Source organism: Scardinius erythrophthalmus (assembly GCF_964197995.2).
Source record: "Scardinius erythrophthalmus genome assembly, chromosome: 4".
Classification (NCBI taxonomy): Eukaryota; Metazoa; Chordata; class Actinopteri; order Cypriniformes; family Leuciscidae; genus Scardinius; species Scardinius erythrophthalmus.
Window position 1 is genome coordinate 19,361,688 of NC_138224.1, and position 20,890 is coordinate 19,382,577.

At 38.8% G+C, this 20,890-nt stretch overlaps 2 protein-coding genes across 8 annotated transcripts in view; one reads left to right on the plus strand and one right to left on the minus strand.

The window, feature by feature from the left end:
* Window positions 1-9,741, plus strand: part of lamb1b (laminin, beta 1b) — a 38,598-nt gene extending 28,857 nt beyond the window's left edge. For all 4 annotated transcript variants that reach the window (XM_081364091.1, XM_081364092.1, XM_081364094.1 and 1 more), the window contains 4 exons: window positions 1,029-1,170; window positions 1,237-1,413; window positions 6,992-7,148; window positions 7,221-9,741. In XM_081364091.1, coding sequence (XP_081220217.1) covers window positions 1,029-1,170; window positions 1,237-1,413; window positions 6,992-7,148; window positions 7,221-7,357 — 613 coding nt within the window. In that variant the 3' untranslated portion in view covers window positions 7,358-9,741. The remainder of the gene's footprint in view (window positions 1-1,028; window positions 1,171-1,236; window positions 1,414-6,991; window positions 7,149-7,220) is intronic.
* Window positions 9,742-10,570: 829 nt separating this feature from the next.
* Window positions 10,571-20,890, minus strand: part of tmcc3 (transmembrane and coiled-coil domain family 3) — an 18,495-nt gene continuing 8,175 nt past the window's right edge. Inside the window, exons 2-5 of one of the 4 annotated variants that reach the window (XR_014030097.1) lie at window positions 15,274-16,223; window positions 14,960-15,095; window positions 11,386-12,494; window positions 10,571-11,296 (exon numbers count right to left, since the gene is read on the minus strand). Coding sequence is in view for 1 of the 4 variants with exons in the window: in XM_081364100.1 (XP_081220226.1) it covers window positions 12,192-12,494; window positions 14,960-15,095; window positions 15,274-16,223 (1,389 nt within the window). In the remaining 3 variants the exon portion in view is untranslated. Of the gene's footprint in view, window positions 12,495-14,208; window positions 14,327-14,585; window positions 15,096-15,273; window positions 16,224-20,890 lie in introns of those variants that run through there. The other 3 variants (XM_081364100.1, XR_014030098.1, XR_014030099.1) reach the window with 3 other exon arrangements.

Consider the following 20,890-nt stretch of genomic DNA (forward strand, 5'->3'; position numbering starts at 1 on the left):
ACAGTGGATATAAAGCAGGTTCTCAACCTTTTTGACTTCTTTCTTTGAGAAAATGGACCCCGAGGCCTCCTATCTTATCTGATTTGTACTTTTGGTACTTCTGTAATATAAATAATAATAATTAATATTACATTTAGTAAAATAAAAATAAAACATAACATTCAGTGGAAAAAAAATATGTATATCATGGCCACAAATTAACAAATCATTCCCACGACTTACTAATATATTCCCTCGTTCTAAGTAAATCGTCCACATGATATAATAACTCATTCCTTGGTTTTACTAAATCGTGTTCACATTGTAATAATTCATACCCTTGTTTTAGTTAAATAAAACTGTCCATGATTTATTAAAACAAGAGAACAAATTCTTAATTCATAGCCACGATATATTTTTTTGTCCGCATATCATGTGCGAGGCTTCGTAGATGTCAGTTTAATGTAGTACACCTTTATTTGAAACTTTTTTATTTTATTTTAATCAAATAAAATTAAATTTAACTAAAATTATGCATGTGTATATATATATATATATATATATATATAAATTACAGCTTTTATTGCAGATAACGCACAAATATTGTGAAAATAGTGATTTTTCTGTTTTCTCACAGCATATGTCTAATTTTTCCATCTTCATTGGCACTGTCTAGTTGGTAACCAAGTACACTGATTGTAATTGCAAAATTGTTGGTTGTGGCGCCACAACTAAGGAACAGTCATTATGTAAATGATTTTCACACAGTAATATTAAAATTATCATATTGCACATGTTTATATTATCATAGGTTTAAAAAAAAAAGGTCTGAGGCATGGCAAAAATATTTAAATCTCAGCATAAAGGGCATTTGAAAAGTAGAAAAATACATGGTGGTAAGGTAAAAAAAAAAAAAAAAAAAAAACATTCAAATGTGTCACCGTACTGTAATAAAATCAATCCATGCAATAAAAAAGGCCCATAGCTGAAGTAACAACCATAAAAATAGGATCCTTTATTACATATATTATGCTGTGTGTGTATGACAGTGAGAGAGCTACAGCACTGAAACATGCCACTGATGAGGTGATGGAAACTCAGGAGGATACTGAGCGCGCTAAGACTGCTGCCAGCGGAAAACTGAAAGAGGCCGAGAGTGACATGACCCAAACAAAAGAACAAATCGCCACTGTGAGTATATATATCTTTTAAAAATCCTTATTGATTCTTTTTAATGAACTCTTTGTGTCTATACAGGTACAATCAAAAACTGAAGCAACGGAGTTCAAACTGAGTAGCGGCACAGGAAAACTTTTGGATCTCGAGAGAGAGGTCGACGAACTCCAACAGAAAATTGTAGAAACGTCCAGCGGTGCAGATCAAACTCAGAGACAAACTGACGACATCACAGCGGAAATTGAGCTCACTGAACGGGTAACTGCAGGGGTCACCAAACTTTTTTTCTCTGGGGGCCACATTATTGTTCCTGACTGTGATGGGGGGCCGGGGCCGGGTCAGCTATATAACATAGAATTGTATGACCCAGACCAAAATGACCACCAGCAGGCCTCATTGTGTAATAGAGATTACTAGCCTGGCACAGCCATCCCCACTACTATATTCACACTACTATATCAACACTTGATTCCTGGCACATATTTGTTTATCTTTACTAGTGGTTTGCAAAAGTTGTAATCGAGTCTTCACACTTTGTTTTATTTAAAGTTATTCTTCACAAATAATCGTTGGTCCACTGTTCTTTGAAAACTCTGCACTCTCTTTTAGGGGTGGAACGATACACAGAAGTCACGTTTCGGTTCATACCTCGGTTCAGACATCACGGTTGGGTACAATGAAGGGAAAAGCAAAACAAAAATGCAGAAGGCTTGTGCATTTCTCAGGCTGGACCACCAAAAGAAAAAAAAATGTCTTAAGCCTTGTATTTTTTTTTAAATAAGTTTTATTAATAAAGTAAAGGCATAGAACCAGTTTATTTGTAGTGCACTGACAATAGTTTTATATAATTAGTTCATTAATTCAATTAATAAAAATACCTTGATATGTTTGGTAATTGTACCTGAATTAATTGAAAATTAATCTGCTACATTTCAGATTAATATATTTGTTTTCCTTAAAAATGTAATTAACAGTAACTTAAGCATTTTGTAGTTTGAATGATGTCCTGCATAAACTAAATGACGGAGTATGTTTTTATGTTTCCACTGTTCGATTGCGGCCGCGCCACACACACACACACACACACACACACACACACAAATATAAGTAAACACTTTACGACTTTTCAATCGCGCCCACACCTCTCTCTCAACATATTCCAGCATTGCAATCTTTACACCGCAGCCTGCTTCAGAGCTTCAGAGCTAAGGCGGAGCAACAGATTAGGTGTCCCTAAGAATCCGCGTATCTAACAGTAGTTCCGCATTACATTAATTAAATTGCACTCAAGTTTTATTTATTTTTATACCGTGTATTCTCCGTGTAAATGTATGCACCAAACTGTGACGCCCGTACCATGACGTACCGTCCATGACGACTTTTTGGGATTGCCTCATAGGGCCGGTTCAAGTAGTGGGGGGCAGAGGGGCTGGGGGGCCAGTCAAAGGGGGGTGGCGGGCCTGAGTCGGCCCGCGGGCCTTAGTTTGGTGACCCCTGGGTAACTGTCTTTTGACTGTGATGTTCTGGTCATTTATTCAAAAATACTTTTAAAAGAAATTTACACATATGATGACTGTACACCTCTTCTATGTTCAACATGTTTTTAATATATATATATATTTTTATATAGTTTTTTTGTTTTGTTTTTTCAGGGATGGGGGGCATAAAGTAAAAAATGGTTGATACAACTGTCCTAAAATTATAATGATAACATCTTATAACCTTCAATTATATAACTGTGTAATCTTCTATTACTATATATATATATATATATATATATATATATATATATATATATATATATACAGTGCTATGCATAAGTTTAGACACCCATGCTAAAGTTGACTAAAAAGAGGAATAAAAAATCATCTTTTGGAAATTGAACTTAATGCCTTAATTTAAAAAATTAGGAAAAATCCAACCTTTAAGGACACCGATTTTCTTTGTGAATGAATAATGTATCGTAAATAAATAAATGTTCTTCCTTAAAATACAGGGTGCGTAAGTTTGGACACCTCTATGTTAAATTCCCATAGAGGCAGATTTTTATTTTTAAAGGCCAGTTACTTCATGGATCCAGGATACTATGCATCCTGATAAAGTTCCCTTGACCTTTGGAATTAAAATAGCCCCACATCATCACATAGCCTTCACCATACCTAGAGATTGGCATGGGGTACTTTCCATAAGATCATCTCTCAATGCAAATCAAACCAGCTATTAGGCTAACTGAAATAAAACCATGCCAATCTCTAGGTATGGTGAAGGCTATGTGATGATGTGGGGCTATTTTAATTCCAAAGGTCAAGGGAACTTTATCAGGATGCATAGTATCCTGGATCCATGAAGTAACTGGCCTTTAAAAATAAAAATCTGCCTGCCTCTATGGGAATTTAACATAGGGGTGTCCAAACTTATGCACCCTGTATTTTAAGGAAGAATATTTATTTATTTACGATACATTATTCATTCACAAAGAAAATTGGTGTCCTTAAAGGTTGGATTTTTCCTCATTTTTTAATTAAGGCATTAAGTTCAATTTCCAAAAGATGATTTTTTATTCCTCTTTTTAGTCAACTTTAGCATCGGTGTCTAAACTTACAGTATGCATCAGTATATGAAGAGTTCAGATGCAAAAACCTCTAAATGCCATCTGAAATTTCCTCCTAGAATGATCATTTTTATCAAGCTCATATATTTAAGTTCAGTAATTTCACTTAAATGGCAATGAAAATTACCTATTAATTGCCATTTAAGTGAAAGTATTGAAATTAAATATACGAGCTTGATAAAAATGATCATTCTAGGAGGAAATTTCAGATGGCATTTAGAGGTTTTTGCATCTGAACTCTTCATATACACTGCTCAAAAAAATAAAGGGAACACTTGTTAATCAGAGAATAGCATCAAGTCAGTTAAACTCCTGGGATATTGATCTGGTCAGTTAAGTAACAGAGGGGGTTGGTAATCAGTTTCAGCTGCTTTAGTGTTAATGAAATTAACAGCAGGTGCACTAGATGGGCAACAGTGAGACAACCCCCAAAACAGGAATGGTTTTACAGGTGGAGGCCACTGACATTTTTTCCCTACTCATCTTTTCGGACTGTTTTTCACCAGTTTTGCATTTGGCTAGGGTCAGTGTCACTACTGGTAGCATGAGGCGATACCTGGACCCTACAGAGGTTGCGCAGGCAGTCCAGCTCCTTCAGGATGGCTCATCAATACGTGCCATTGCCAGAAGGTTTGCTGTGTCTCCCAGCACAGTCTCAAGAGCATGGAGGAGATTCCAGGAAGACAAACAGCTACTCTAGGAGAGCTGGACAGGGCCGTAGAAGGTCCTTAACCCATCAGCAGGACCGGTATCTGCTCTTTTGTGCGACGAGGAACATGTTGAGCACTGCCAGAGCCCTACAAAATGACCTCCAGCAGGCCACTGGTGTGAATGTCTCTGACCAAACAATCAGAAACAGACTTCATGAGGGTGGCCTGAGGGCCCGACGTCCTCTAGTGGGCCCTGTGCTCACTGCCCAGCACCAGGGAGCTCGATTGGCATTTCCCATTGAACACCAGAATTGGCAGGTCCGCCACTGGTGCCCTGTGGTTTTCACAAATGAGAGCAGGTTCACCCTGAGCACGTGACAGACAGGAAAGGGTCTGGAGAAGCCGTGGAGAATGTTATGCTGCCTGTAACATCGTTCAGCATGACCGGTTTGGTGGTGGGTCAGTGATGGTCTGGGGAGGCATATCCATGGAGGGACGCACAGACCTCTGCAGGCTAGACAATGGTACCCTGACTGCCATTAGGTATCGGGATGAAATCCTTGGATCCATTGTCAGACCCTATGCTGGTGCAGTGGGCCCTGGGTTCCTCCTGGTGCACAACAATGCCCGCCCTCATGTGGCGAGAGCATGCAGGCAGTTCCTGGAGGATGAAGGAATGATACCATTGAAGGGCCACCACGCTCACCTGACCTACATCCAATAGAACACCTCTGGGACATTGTGTTTCGGTCCATCTGACATCACCTGGTTGCACCTCAGACTGTCCAGGAGCTCAGTGATGCGCTGGTCCAGATCTGGGAGGAAATACCCCAGGACACCATCCATAGTCTCATAAGGAGCATGCTCCAACGTTGTTAGGCATGCATACAAGCACGTGGGGGCCATACAAACTACTGAGTACCATTTTGAGTTGCCTCAATGAAATTTCAGCAAAATTGACAAGCTTGCTGCATCATTTTTTCACTTTGATTTCCGGGGTGTTTTTGAATTCAGTCCTCTGTAGGTTGATCATTTTCATTTCCATCAAACGATGTGGCATCCTTTCGTTCATAACACATTACCCAGTCCATATTAGTATAGATATCCAGCATGATATTTTTCCCCATTGAGATGATGTGTTTTCAAAGTGTTCCTTTCATTTTTTGAGCAGTGTATATATACTGTGGTCACCAACCAACATAAAAAAGAAAAAGAAAAAAAATAATGACAAGGCAAGGTTAGTAGAGGTTAGATATCATGTAGTATAACTCTCCCAAAAGAATTATCAAATATTAATTAACAATTCATGATATTTGTGAAATACTTTTTACCTAAAAAAAACATTAAGATTAGTGCTTTCAAACCGATTAATCACATCTAACATTAAAGTTTTGTTTATATAATATATGTACGTAGATATATTATATATTTATATATGTAATATGTAGATGTGTGTGTACACACACCTATTTATGTATGCATATATATTATATATGCGTGTGTGTGTATATTTAAACACACAGACACGGGCACGCACGCACACACGCACACACACTATATATATACTACATATAAATATAATCATATATATTTGCACATGTACAGTATTATATAAAAAACTGTGATTAATCGATTTGACAGCACTTATTAAGATCTATATGCTGTAAGGAAATTGTATTACTTTTTACTTGATGGTTACAACACAATCATTAACCACAGGCATTAAACTGTTACTTTTTTGTATATAGCATATGATTATAGCTATAGAAATATAGACAACATAGTTCTTTTCAAAACCTTTGGCTACTTCCTTTGATAATTTTTTTTTAATGTATTTAAATCGGGGACACTCTTATAGAGCTGGTAAGTCCCGCCCCCTCCGCTAACCCCGCTGGACCTCTAGGTTGAAAAACCGTCAATGCAAGTGAATGGGAGAAAATAATTATTTTCTGGTCCCGTTTGAATTTTGCCATGAATGTGAACATATGTTGTCTGTAAATTTTTTATATAACTTTTCGTGTAAAGAATGCTACAATTTAGCGGGTAGAAGTTTGATACGGTTAGACTTTGTGTGAGAGCACTTTGTGGACTACAACTCTTCGCTGCTTTCGCCGCGTTTGAAACGTCACCACCACTCGCACACGGACACTAGCACACGGATCCCGCTAAACATGACTGTGTCTTTGGTGCACTTCACCGCCTTCTTTCAGGGAGAGGGCAAAATCGTTGAGGTTGGCGAAAACCACGGGTAAGTCAACTTTATGGGGTGACGTCACATAGGCGACACGTAGTCTTTCTCGTTATGTCTTTTCCACAACTGCTAGCCGAAGAATCATACCATATACTGTCAAACTCGTAACATGAAAAGTTATATAAAAAAATCACAGACAACATATGTTCACATTCATGGCACAATTCAAACGGGACCAGAAAATAATTATTTTCTCCCATTCACTTGCATTGATGATTTTTCAACCTAGAGGTCCACTTGGGGTTTTACGGATGGGCGGGACTTACCAGCTCTATACATCATCCACTTGAAATAAACGTGCTTGTGTATATTTGTGTATTTTAGGAGATTGACTCACTGCAACCTAAGTACCAGCTGGTCAGCGGTCTGATAGATCCAAAAGCAGCAGGTGTGATTGATGCACAGCAGAAGGCTGAGCAACTACGACAGGAAGCAAAAGATCTATTAATAGACGCCACCAGCAAACTACAGAGACTAAGAGGTAACAGTGCTCGAAATGAAATTATAGATTTAACTATGATTGCTGACTTTTCTTTCTCTTTATCTCTTCCAGAGCTGGAGAGATCATTTGTGATAAACCAGCACACTCTGGTGGAGAAAGCTCAGGAACTGGATGGGCTGGAGAATGAGGCCAGAGATGTTCTGCAAGAACTCAGTCAGAAAGTCACCATCTACAGCACTTGCGCTTAACGACCAAGAAAGCTCAGATTATAATCAGTCGAAAACCATGTAAATGCACTTTTGTATTGTCTAAAATAAGTTACTAACTGCACGAATGCAATTCATTTAAGAAATTACAATGAAAAGCAATATAAGATTTTACTAAGACCACTTAATATATTATGCCCTTTCTGAACTATGAAAAAAGTTTACCCAGTTTATTATGCCCTATATATATGAAATTGGAAATCCTGCAGTGTGCAATAATAATACAGCTATCTCAACAAACATTCCTCTGAAACGAGAGGAAGCTCCTCCATTGTGGACAGCAAATCGGGTTGGATTTCAACTGTCGACGACAGGTCGACTGTCACGAATGCTTTCCATCTGCCCATCTTCAACAGTCCAGTCATCTAGTCAGAAACTACATTTCCCAGCATCCCTCCTGTCCATCACCTGCACTCGCTCAGCCATCACCCGCACTCCAATCTGCACCAGGATAAAAGCACACACCTCACTGTCACTTTTTGTCTGGTTTCCAATACGGATTACACACTATTATCTGTGAAGTCTCCTTGTAATTCTCCAGCGATCTCCTGTAAGCAATTTTTTGGAACATTATACTTACCTGTCTACTCACCCTACACCCAGTCGTGGGCAGTCTGTGAGAGAGGCAGGGGCAGTCGTGGTTAGCGAGTTCCGACTGGTAACCCAAAGTTTGCACACATGAGCAAGGCACCTTACCCCCAATCGCTCCCCGGGCGTCACAATGGTGCGTCAAGTTTTGCAGTGTGTGTGCACTAACTTGGATGGGTTAAATGCAGAGGACAAATTCTGAGTATGGGTTACCATACTTGGCATTAACATCATGTCACTGTCACCCTACACCTGCCAAGCAAGAGGTGTGTGCTCTCTTCACGCTCTAGTCACCACCAGTCCTCTGTTAAAAAGAAAAGAGACTCGATTATTCAGTATTCATCCGCTCCTCATTATTCTGACTGCTTCATTACTCACCTGATTAACTGTGCATATCATCTGTCAATAAATACCTGTTTGGGTTGAACCAACTCCCTGTCTCCATGTCTGGTATTCCCTGACAGAGACATGTCAAAATGAAAATGCCATCAAATTATCTGATCGCAAAGCAATAAACCACTGTTTTCATTTCATAAAACTGGAAATGGCAATATGATAAAAGAACTAATTTACATTATATAGAGTTAAAAAGATTATGACCACCTACCTAACATGCTGTTGGTCCTCAACGTGCAAAACAGCGCCGACCCGCCAATGCATGATCTCTACAAGACCCCTGAAGGTGTGTGTGGTATCTGGCACCAAGACTTTAGCAGCAGATCCTTCAAGTCCTGCAGGTTGTGAGGTGGAACCGCTGTGGATCAAACTTGTTGGTCCAGCACATCCCACAGATGCTCAATTGGATTGGATTTGGAGGCCAGGGGGCTACACCTTGAACTCTTCATCACGTTCATCAAACCATTGAACAATGTGTGCTCTGTGGCAGGGTGCATTATCCTGCTGAAAGGGGACACTGTTGGTCTGTACCTGGTCTGCAACAATATTTAGGTAGATAGCTATACAAATAAATGTGAATTGAATTGAGGTAGCACATTTCAAGTTGAAGTTGACATGAATGGCCAGACCCAGGGTTTCCCAGCAGAGCATTACACTCCCTCCACCGGCTTGTCATCGTCCCACAGTGCATCCTGGTGCCATCGCTTCCCCAGGTAAATGGCTCACACGTCCACGACCGTCCACATGATGTACAAGAAAACTGGACTCATCGGATCAGGCGACCTTCTTCCAAGTCTCAAGTGGACAGGGGTCATCTTAGGCACTCTGAATGGTCTGTGGCCACACAGCCCCATATGCATCAGAGTGCGATCCACTGTTTGTTGTGACACATTTCTCCTATAACCATCATTCAAATTGTGTGTGACTTGTGCCACAGTAGAACTTATGTTGTCTCGGACCAGACGGGATAGTCTTCGTTACTTCCGTGCATCGATGAGCCTTGGGCGCCCAACATCCTGTCACCGGCTTGAGGTTTGTCCCTCCTCAGACCAGTTCTCCAGATTCTCACCACTGCTGACCGGGAGCAACACACAACAAGCCTTGCCGTTTCAGAGATACTCTGTACAAGTTGCCCTCAGATCTTTATTCCTGCCTGCATCCAACACATTGATTACGAACTGATTGTTTGCTTACCATTTAAAACCCTTAAACACATACCTGGTCTTTAGTGACCCGGGACGTCATTCATACCATCCTCCTAATAATTTTTTTAAAGTTAGACCTCAACCTTTTTCGTATTCCTCAATCAATTATATACAATACAATGATCAAAGAATGCCTGTTTTCCCAATCATTTTTTAAAATAAAAAATACCTATGGACAATAAATATATATTAGTTCTTTAATAATACAAAAACTATTTCAAGTCAATGATTAGAAAATAAGCTGGATTCAACTGCATAAATTAGGTGGTGAAGCAATCTTCTCTAACGGTCGGTTTCATCGATGATGATGATGTCGACAGTCGTTCAATGTGGATGTTTCTGAGAGTAGCTAAAACATGGAGACGGAGAAAAGCCCGTTAAATGACAAACGCAATGACAACCCTAAAAAGTCAAGAAAACAGGAGTGTGAATAGCTATATCTACATGAAAAGAAAAAGTCTTGACTGAAAACGTTTAACCAGTTTTGGAGTAACGTTAGCTAACTATAAGCAGCGACGCTATTCTACTAACAGGTAACTTATAGCTAGTAGTTTTTTAACCGTTTTCAGCGGTCTATCTACCCAAAATGTAAAGTAAAGTTGTCGTATTTTTAGCCGGGACTCTTGTTAAATATAATGGTGTGGATTGTCATTCCGCTTAGTTTATTATTTTACTGATACGGAGTCCGACGATATGTTAATTGAAGCTTTTTTCCATAGTTTCATACCGGAGTTCATCGTGCTCCGTTTCCTTCATGAACCAAAAGAGGGCGACAACCATCTGAAAGTGAAGCACAAGCGTCATCGGTGACCTTTGAAAATAATGAAAGCATTCAAGCCTTGAAGTCTCGCAAAGGATTATGTTTCAGGTAACTAATATCAAACAGTACAGGTAGGGATGTATAAAAGAAATGAACATAGCTAATAACATTTTCACAAGAAATGTTTCTTAGTTCACAATAAATGGTTCCACCAAATGAGAGTTGAATAAAGAAAGAATCATAAAATAGAGAAACTGAGGCGATTTATTTTTAGGTTTTGACCATATTTAAATTAAAACCAGACCAGTTTCTACCGGATGGACACTGAAGCATGTATAAAACAAATAAAATCACTTTTCCCATGCTTAAAGAAAAAAAGGCCCCTAAAACTCTAATTTTACACCACATCTTAGTTCAGGTTCATGGGTAAATTCAGAAGTTGTGGCTTGTATCATTTTCAGTCAAAACCACAGGCAGGCACACGCACACTCAAAAGGAACAGTTGTAGTAATGCTTAGGCTAAATCAGTTTGCATTGTGGGAATCATTAAAGCTTACATTAAACAAAGCTACTTAAAAATATATAAAAATAGTAATTCTAACTTCCACAAAGAACAGTTCAGAATGCGTTACATAAACTTAACAGAGACATTGGTTTCCTTCTGTTGTTAAACCCCTAAGGCATTTCTATTAGCAAACAAAAATAAAGTGTTTGTTTCCATCTTTTGTGGTCAGTACAGAGCACCGCTGATCAGACTAAAGAATAATAATAATTTAAAAAAACAGATTCTCAAACTTTTTAACTGTTTAAAGTGTCGGTGAAAAGAACTTCAGGCCATTTCATTAGTACAAATAATCTTAGTAAACGATTGAAACTCACAAAGCATGTCAAAAACATGGGTTACACTTTATTTTAAGGTGTCATTGTTAGTGTGATCATATATTAAGTAGGCTACTGAATAATATTAAGGAACTACATGTACTTACTATAGGGTTAGGGTAGGATTAGTTGCATGTAATTATGACTAATTTACTGTTATTACTATGGTAAGTACATGTAACATATGTAGTTAACAATGACACTGTAAAATAAAGTGTTACCAAAACATGTCTGGTTTGTATTTCACCCTAAATTCCAAATTAACATTTTTGCATAAAGAAAATCAAGCCCTTTAAGACAATTACATGCTCTGCATTCTAACATTATTTATAATTGATCACATTTCCCCAAAAATCTCATTACTGCAATAAAATCTCATTCTCCTTATTAAAATGAAAAACATTTTCCTATATTAAAATTACTGTAAATTGTTTCCAGAATCACATTCTTCACAGTAATAAGAACCTAATGAAAATCAAGAATAATGACAAGTACTCAGAAGTAAAACACCTATAAAAACGTATAATTATGACAGTCAGTGCAAAAAAAAATAAAATAAAGAATGTTTGGTCCTTAAATAGTCTTAATTTTCTTTATGTAATTTTTTTTGTTTATATTTCTTATGATTGATTGAGGGATGAAATATGACCCAGATTTGTTTTTGTGAGCACAAACATTCCATCGCCATCTAAGAAAGCAAATAAAATGTGTAAAAAAGGTGGTAAACCTTGACTTTTAAGACACAGCTGACGAATGGAAACATGTTATTCGAAAGTATAACAATACAGTCACAGAGATGGACCCGTTTCTGCTACAGTACATCATGAATACTATCTCGTTCACTTACACACAACCACAAAATGGACCAAAAGTGTATGTTAAAGCCATTGTCTTATGAGTCACATTGTGAAGGGAAGATCCCTGGAGGAGTACTTTATCTGACGCGAACGCCACTGAACAGGCATACAACACGCATGTTTTACGTCCCTCATCTAGGCAGTAGCATTCGTTCTATTGCACACTGCAAGTGCTCCCAGTTGCTCCAGCCATACACCAGTAGACAAACGCATACGAAAGTCCCGAACACATGTAGACGACTTCTCATTAGCGGAGCGGAAAACTTAGCAGCCGTGGAGACGCACACCAAGATCACAGTGACGATGGCCAGCATGATGTTAATGCATTTTCCCAGCAGCACTTTGGCGTCGGCACCTTCCAACTGCAAGACCTGCTGCTGCTGTTGCTGTAACTCCAACTTACTCACTCGCGTCTGACAAACTTCTAAAGCATCCTGCAAAGAGGGAGAGACAGAGATGCAACAATTCCAGTTGTCAAATCTGATTGGCTAAGCAGCGTTCCAAGATTGCTGATATTTAATAAAACAGCAGCTGGAAAACTGGAGCGATTATAGAGCACTTTAAGCAGGGGATGGAAATTGCTGTCGCTGCACTTAAAGTCTGTTTTGAAAAGCTTGATGCTCTGGCTTGTTTTGGAATCTTTTGTTGAAGGAAAAATCTATAAACTGAATGGCCAAATTATGTTTAAAAGGTAAGTGCTCAAGATTAACTTCTAGTTTATTAAACCAAAATCAATAATCACACTTTGCGATCATCAGCATCCTGACCTGCGGGGTATGGGGTGTGCTATGGTTGTAAGTTCCATCATTATCAACATAGTTCAATGATTCTGTGTTTCCCAAAACCATAGTACCAATGAAAGTTTGCCAACAAAACACAAAGTCGTATGGTTTGAACTACAGCTCGTTTCTCATGCTAACATGCTGTACAATCTATACATTTCATTATCTCTCTCACTATATATACACTGCCCAGCCAAAAAAAAGTCGGTGTTGGATTTAAATTGGCAAATGCTTAAGAATCTCTGATTGGATCATTATTGCAGTGATTATTATGTTTCTAGCAGGTTATATGTTTGGCAACAGTTCCTCTAACCCTAATTAATGGAGTGTGTCGCTTTTCGTGTAGGAAGACACATCATGGCCATATTCTAGGATGACAAAGCCAAGATGCATCAGGCTCTTTTGTGAAAGAATGGTTGGGAGGGAGCATGAAGAATCATTTTCACACATGAATTGGCACCTCTGAGTCCAGACCTTAAATGCATTGAAAGTCTTTGGGATGTCCCGGAAGAGACTTTACAGAGTGCTCGACTCTTGCATTGCCAATACAAGATCTTGACCAAAAATAACATCACAACATTTATCTCCATCAAGAGGTGCATACATTTTTGGTAAAGATCTTATTAGGGTTAGAAGAACTGATGCAAACATATAACATGCTAGAAACATAATAGCCTACATAATAATAATCACTGCAATAATGATCCAATCATTTACTCTTAAGCATTTACCATATGTATGTATTGTATATATATATAAAATTTGATCTTGAACCGATTAATTAATTGAAGTTATTACCCCACCACCTGCATGACGTTCTATATTGTTGGTTTGAACGGCCGATATGCAATAAGCCACTACAGTTTCTATCTAGACTAGCCAGATAATTTCTCCAACGATGCATCACATACTACGGTAGTACTGTAGGTGGCAGCAAGTTATGTTGTTGTACGAAAAACGCAGCCCAGCTTGAACTGCCTCAATCAATGACGTAAGTTTGGGGCGGGATTATCTGCACAGCCAATGGTAGATAAAGGGACTGTTTGAAATTTCGTTTAGTACACGAGAGGCACAGAAATAGCCTCTCACTTAAAAGTGATGTGAGTTACAGTAAAGCCCAATGTATACTGTGGTTCTTACACATATGCGAGGGTTAGGGTGACTACCATGTTATTGCTCTGTTGAAAGAATGTAGATGTGACTTTGCAGGACAGTCCTGCATGTCCCGTAAAACATTATTGAAACTGCTAACGTCTTGCGGGAAGTAGAACAAAGTTCCCAATTTCTGGACTGGGTCACCCTAGAGAGGGTGTGTGTAATTTTATCATCAGCATTGTCAGCTTGCAGCCCTTTTTTTTTTTTTTTTCATATTGGTTGGTCCACAGTGTGGCAACACCGACAGAGATACCCGCAACTAGTTATAAATATTAGAAAAACATCTTTATCTCTCATGACTTTTGGAGAGAAATCAACGCATTCTCATCCTAGGGCGTCATATACTGACGCTTTTGACATTTCGTCTACATCGAACGCACATGGCACCCTTTAGCGTCAATATGACACGCACAGAGCTTTGTTCGGTTATGGGTAGGTTTAGGTCTGGGGTAGGGTTAGGGTTAGACCGCTAGGAGGCGCCTTCTGGCCCATATATATCTGTGTCTCATATTGACGCTAAAGGGTGCCATGTGCGTTCGATGTAGACGAAATGTCAAAAGCGTCAGTATGACGCCTTGGGATGAGAACGGGCTGGAGAAATAGCACAGACACTGGACAAAGATAAAACTTTCTAGGGCTCATGTGTTAGCTGCGAATGAAGTATACTTTCTGCTTGCGTACACTAAGCATTCACATCAAAACTAAAGTATCAGGGGTTAACGTTGGACCTGCAGTGTTTTTCAGTACAGTTTCTGTATGTGGAGTAAGATTTTACTGTGGGTTGTTGTAGTTGTGGCTGGTTTGGACTAAAGCTCAAATTAACATGGAAAAGATAATTTCATTGCTTTATCACGTTGTGGCTGGATTGTACAAGGCATAACACTAGGCTGATATTCCTTTTGAGCGCTGTACATAACTTTAGGATAGTAGATGTGTCATTGCATGTGTGTGTCTGTATATACCTGTATATCTCTGGCTCGTTCATAGGCCTGATAGGCCATTTTTTCCTCAATGCTTGCTAGTTCCTGTTTGAGATTTGCAGTCTCATTCTGATGAAGCTCAGTGAGGTCATTCAGTTGGTCTTCCAATCGCTCACACCTTATAGAGGAACAACATGAAATTCATTTTGAGATTTGTGAAATATTACATTTAACAAATACGCTAATATTTGCCAATAACCGATATGCTACAGATGTATTGTGTATCCCTATTAATACTATATTAACACATCACAGTTGTGTTTGCATTAGAAAATAGAGTATGAAAGACTATTAACCTGAACCGCTCCTCTTGTAGTGTTTGTGTAATATTCTCAAATTCACATTTAAACTGGGTCTTCAGAGTGTCAATGTCGTCTGCCAGTAGATTCTGAGCTTCCCTCAACTCCCTTATCTCCTCCCAGGCTTCCACCAGCCGGCTGCTGCTTTCCCCTTGGCCTCCTCCTCTCGCAGACCCGCTGTGCTGCCCTGTCGCGCCCGATCCAGTCACATGACCATTACTCTCAATCGACACCGATGTCCCTGTGGAGCACTCGTCATCGCTCGGGTATTTGGGTTTAGGGGTTAGCGTGGCGCTGCCGCTCAGAGTTCGGGCTCCCCCTTCCGCCTGCAGCCCGCTTCCCGTCTCCATGGAGCTCTTTAGCTGTGCTATGTTGTCCGCGCTACCAAACTTGTTGCGAATGAGGTTTGCTATCTCTCGAGGCTTGCTGAAGAAGAACGGCGGTGACAGCGAAACTCCAGGGCCAACAGTTCTGACTTTGTCCAAATGCACGTGGCGCCCACTTCCCATGACCACGCTTTCCTTGAGGTTGTCTTTGGGCATCTCGTTTTCTTTGGAGTGTGTGGGCGTGTGCTTGGTCCCATTCGAGATGTCACACTCCTTCATCTTGCGTTGATACTGCTCTAGCTTCTTCTGCAGCTGAACAATATTGTGTGCCGTTTTCTGGTTCTTTTTCTCAAACACATGTTTGATGCGGCCGCTCTGCTGCTTGTCGGCGCTGTTGATGAGTTTGAGATACTCCGCTACGTTTTCATCCTGTAAGTTTTGCTCGATTCGCAGCTGCTCTTTCACTTTTAGCACTTTCTGCTGCAGGCTATCCAGACCAGAGCGTGATCGTGGGGTGTCCCGTACCGCCAGATCAGAATCCAGGTCTAAACACGTCTCAGAACCACCTCTGCGCATGACCGTCGGCACGCCAAGTGTGTTCAAGTCACCGCCTCTCTCCGCCTGTAAGGAAACAGAGAGAGAGAGAATAAAATGAATAACTTTAAAAAGGATACGATGAAAATATGCTCATAAAAGTGCTTGTATTCAGTTCCATAAATTTCATATTAAACTTTCGGTTGTTATTGAAATTTTTTTTTTTTGTATTTTTTATATACTATTATTACTATTAGTATTCATATTTTGAATTTTCATTTGATTTATTAATATGTATATATTTATTCATATTTTGAATTAGCTTTTTGTGTTTAGTTTACTTTTTTTTAAATGGCCATTTGAATTTTTTTATATTTAAATTTTCTCTTTCAGTTTTAATAATTGTAGAACTTCAACTTATTTTCAGTTAGTAAGTTTTTCATCTAATATTTATATTTATTTTCAGCTTTATTTCAATGAACACAGTTTTTTTTTAATTGTTTTAGTTATCTTTTTTATTAGCGTCATTAAGTTTTAACATGCCTGCACCTTGTGTTTTCACTCGTATGAAACAGTTAAAAGTGCAAATAAATAAATAAATATCTGCACATTTCAATTAATTAAAAGGTATAACACTGTTGATTATTTATTGAAGATGCCATATGTCTTAAGTAGTAAATTGTAAGAAAAAGCTTTAATAAATATTGTAGCCAGCCAATAGATGACAAAAAAAATCCAGAAAAACATGGCCATGAAACTGCCTCAGGATCCAAAAGGATGCATAGTTTATTAGAACAGGAAATAAGCCAAGGAGCCAATTTTTATTTTCAGTCACAGTCCATCACTGCCCAGAACTGAAAAAGAACATAAGCAACATAACGGTTCAAGATTTCTCAAAAATAACGACATTGGATGAAGAAAATGGTTCTTCTTTTTTTTCCCCTTTTTTATTTTTATTATACCATAATAGCAAAGATTAGGTCAGCATTTTAGGCCTGAAATAAGCTGTGGACCAAATGGAGTGTAAAGAATCAGATTAAGCTAGAAAATAAAACTCTTGGAATGAGGAAATGAACCTGCCACTTTATGAACATGTGCAATAGGCTGGCAATAATAAGCCATCCCTATAGTCCTGAAGGACATAAAATGCATTCAGGCAAACTAAAGGGGTAGTTCATCCAAAAATTAAAATTCAATCATAATTTACAGGTCAATTCATCTCAAGTGGTCCAGTGGACAGAAGAGATTTCTTCATGCGCACAGTTCTTACTTTGGTACCCAACACAAAAATAAATAAAATAAAGACTGAGGTTGTGATCACAACATTTGGACTTCAGTTTTTGTTCCACAGAGTTAGGACCATCCTAAACCGAGATACTGAGGTTCCCATAAACATCTGTAGAAGCAATAGCCTATTTGTAGACAGTTGCCATGGTTAAGCCAAGTAAAATCAAAAACTGGTTGTTTTGCAATACCAATAAATAGATGTGAATCATTTAAAAAGAAAAATAGAACAGTTTAAAAAGAATCTAACTTTACAATTTATGGATCACTTGAAATGGACTGACCATTATTCATCCACGTCATACTTGTACGATTCTTTTTCTTCCTTGCAACACAAAAGGAGATATTTACCATAGCAGAATCTGTCAAGCTGTTCCCAACAGACTAAAAAGGCACCATAAAAGTACTCAATACCACTGATTTCTTTTAAAGCGATTCAAAAGCTTCAGAATTGAAATGGTTATTCATTCTTTTCAATTCTGAAAATATTCCCTTCTGCAGAATCTCCCTGACAACTCTAATCAGTACAAAAATAGTGCTTTCGCTTATTTAAAGCATAATTTAGATTTGTAAGCTAAGGAAGAGATGAATATTTTTAGCTAATATGAAAAATAATAAATGATAAAAGCAGGTTGATTTTTTTATTTTTGGGTGAATTATCCTTTTAAATTTCCCTGAATCAATTTTCTCTTCTACAAAACTGTTGGGATTGATAGTTTTCATCAGGCCATTCCCCAGCCAGCTACATTCAGCATCACAACACGTACAAACCCGCTAACAAGAGACAGATGGAGGCTGCAATTTATGAAGTTATGAGCCATCAGTATGGCTTTAGAAAAGCTCTTTTCAGTGCAGAATACTTATTATCGGCCCTCATATGTGAATTATCCGTGTATGCTCATATAAAAATGTCAGATATTTACAATGACATCAAATTTGTCGGTTACCATGGCAGCTAGCCATCAAGCGGTAACAGGCCGACAGAGATCAGGGAAATGGGCTTTTATGACTCGACCGCAGTGGAAGAGAGGGAAGATAAGACAAGTAAATGCAGACCACAAGGAGCAAATACACCATCAACTGAAGCATTACTGGCACAGTTCATGAATCGGAATAGAGATTTTTCCATAAAATACATCCAATGAATCATAATTTGGGTTCAAGCATATGACAACGCTTAATGCTTTTATTTTAACAGACATTTTCACACTCAAAATTCATTTTGGCTAAAAGCTCTTTGGTTTAATCTGCGGTGATGGTGACGACAAAAGGCATTTTGCAAACTCATCAAATGACATCAGTTCACTCAGTATTATTTCACCATTTCCTAGGGGTCAGGCCTTAACAATAAATATAGTACTGAGTTTCGATACAGTTGACTGAAGCTGTGTTGCAATGTAACAATCCCACTAAATGTTAGGTTCATTGATCATTTTTAAAGGTGCTGCCTGTATTTTTTTACTGCTCTGAAGCATAAAAATACCATAATATGTTTGCATCTGAAAAACTTCGGTGTTGGAATGTGTGATCCCGCCCACTGACAATTTACCCAATAGTGTTTCGATACCCCGGGTTGCCAGTTGGAGGAAAACACAGCATATTGCAGCCATGGAAGCCAGCAAACAAACTGAATCACAGATCGTAGATTCTACCCAACCTTAAAGGAGAACTCCGGTCAATTTTAACATTGAGCTCATTTTTTTGTACATTTGGAGTGCTATCAATACAGAGAACAACGACAAAAATCGGTGTTGCCTACACCGAGTTATTCTATTTTTAAAATTTGCACCCTATTGACTTCAATGGGGCAAGTAGTAAGCCTGCTTTTTAGCCTCTTAACATCCTTTAAGTGTCATTACAAGTGCACAGAAAATGTGAGTGATTCCTTCCGAGTGAACATGGGTGAATCTGACTGCAGTAGATGTTAGAGATATTAATAAAAATGAAGTTAATTCAGCCAGCGCTCATACCTCTGTTTACATCCTGTTTTCGGTGGAAGGCCATAGTAATCGATTGTTGAGTTCACGCGCATAGGTTTAGTACCTGTGATCACGCGCGTGAACTCGACAATCGATTACTATGGCCTTCCACCGAAAACAGGATGTAAACAGAGGTATGAGCGCTGGCTGAATTAACTTCATTTTTATTAATATCTCTAACATCTACTGCAGTCAGATTCACCCGTGTTCACTCGGAAGGAATCACTCACATTTTCTGTGCACTTGTAATGACACATCAAGGATGTTAAGAAGCTAAAAAGCAGGCTTACTACTTGCCCCATTGAAGTCAATAGGGTGCAAATTTTAAAAATAGAATAACTCGGTGTAGGCAACACCGATTTTTGTCGTTGTTCTCTGTATTGACAGCACTCCAAATGTACAAAAAAATGAGCTCAATGTTAAAATTGACCGGAGTTCTCCTTTAAAAGCCTTGGTTTCCATTTAAAAAGCTCTAGAACCAGAGGCATATTAAAACGCGGGTAAATCAACTCATCAACTTGGCTTGTTGCCTTTCATTGTCAGTTGCACTCGTTCCTGTTGCATGTCCTCAAACTGGCAACCAGCGTCGAGTCTGAGGAGGAGGGGGCGGGGAAAACAACTTTCTTCAATATTTTGAATTTGGACTACAGTACCCATTTCAACCACTAGTTGTCAATATTACATACTGCACCTTCAAGGCCTCAAACATTTTTGTAATGCGTCGAAAATGATTCTTGAATTCTCAGAATTTGTCACCTAGGTAACTACAAGAAATCTCAAAATATAAATACTCAATACATTAACTCCAAGGTTAGCACAATAATGAACATGTTAATAGCAAACAGCTGAATTGGCCTGTCTAATATATTGCTTTATCTCTAGTGAAATGAACATGGCTTTTCTCGTTGAATGGCGTTTAATGATTAATGCTTGTAAAAAGGCTCTATCATGTTTGTGCATGTCATTGAAGCACCTCTGATTCTCTTATGACTTTGAGCAGACTGTATCTGTGTCTTCAGGGCAGAAAAGGTCTCTGGAGAACTAGGTCAAACAGCTCAAACGTGTAACAAGCCGTCTGCTCATATAACCTTCCTTACTCTCTCTCCTTCCTGTCATATACACACACCTGGCGTCTGACTTGCGATCTCTTCTTCTTGAGATATATCCAGTATCACTTAGTCAAATGACACGCACACATAACTTAAACTAACAGAATCTCTATCTGCTCTTACAAAGCGAACCTAAGTTCATGATTTAAAAGTACTTCATGTTTTCTCTGCACAGCTAAAGCCTGACTGAAGTTTACACCGCCGCAACAAAATAAACAAGGAATGTGTGTACTGACTGAGATTGTATAATCCAACCCCGGATTATTTCTCGATCGAGAGAGAGAGAGAGGTTAAGATAAAAAGATTAGTTACCATGTGGCTCGTGGAAGTGACCTCACAGCAGGCTATCATGAGAAGAGCTCTCAGCCTTCGAGTAGAGAAC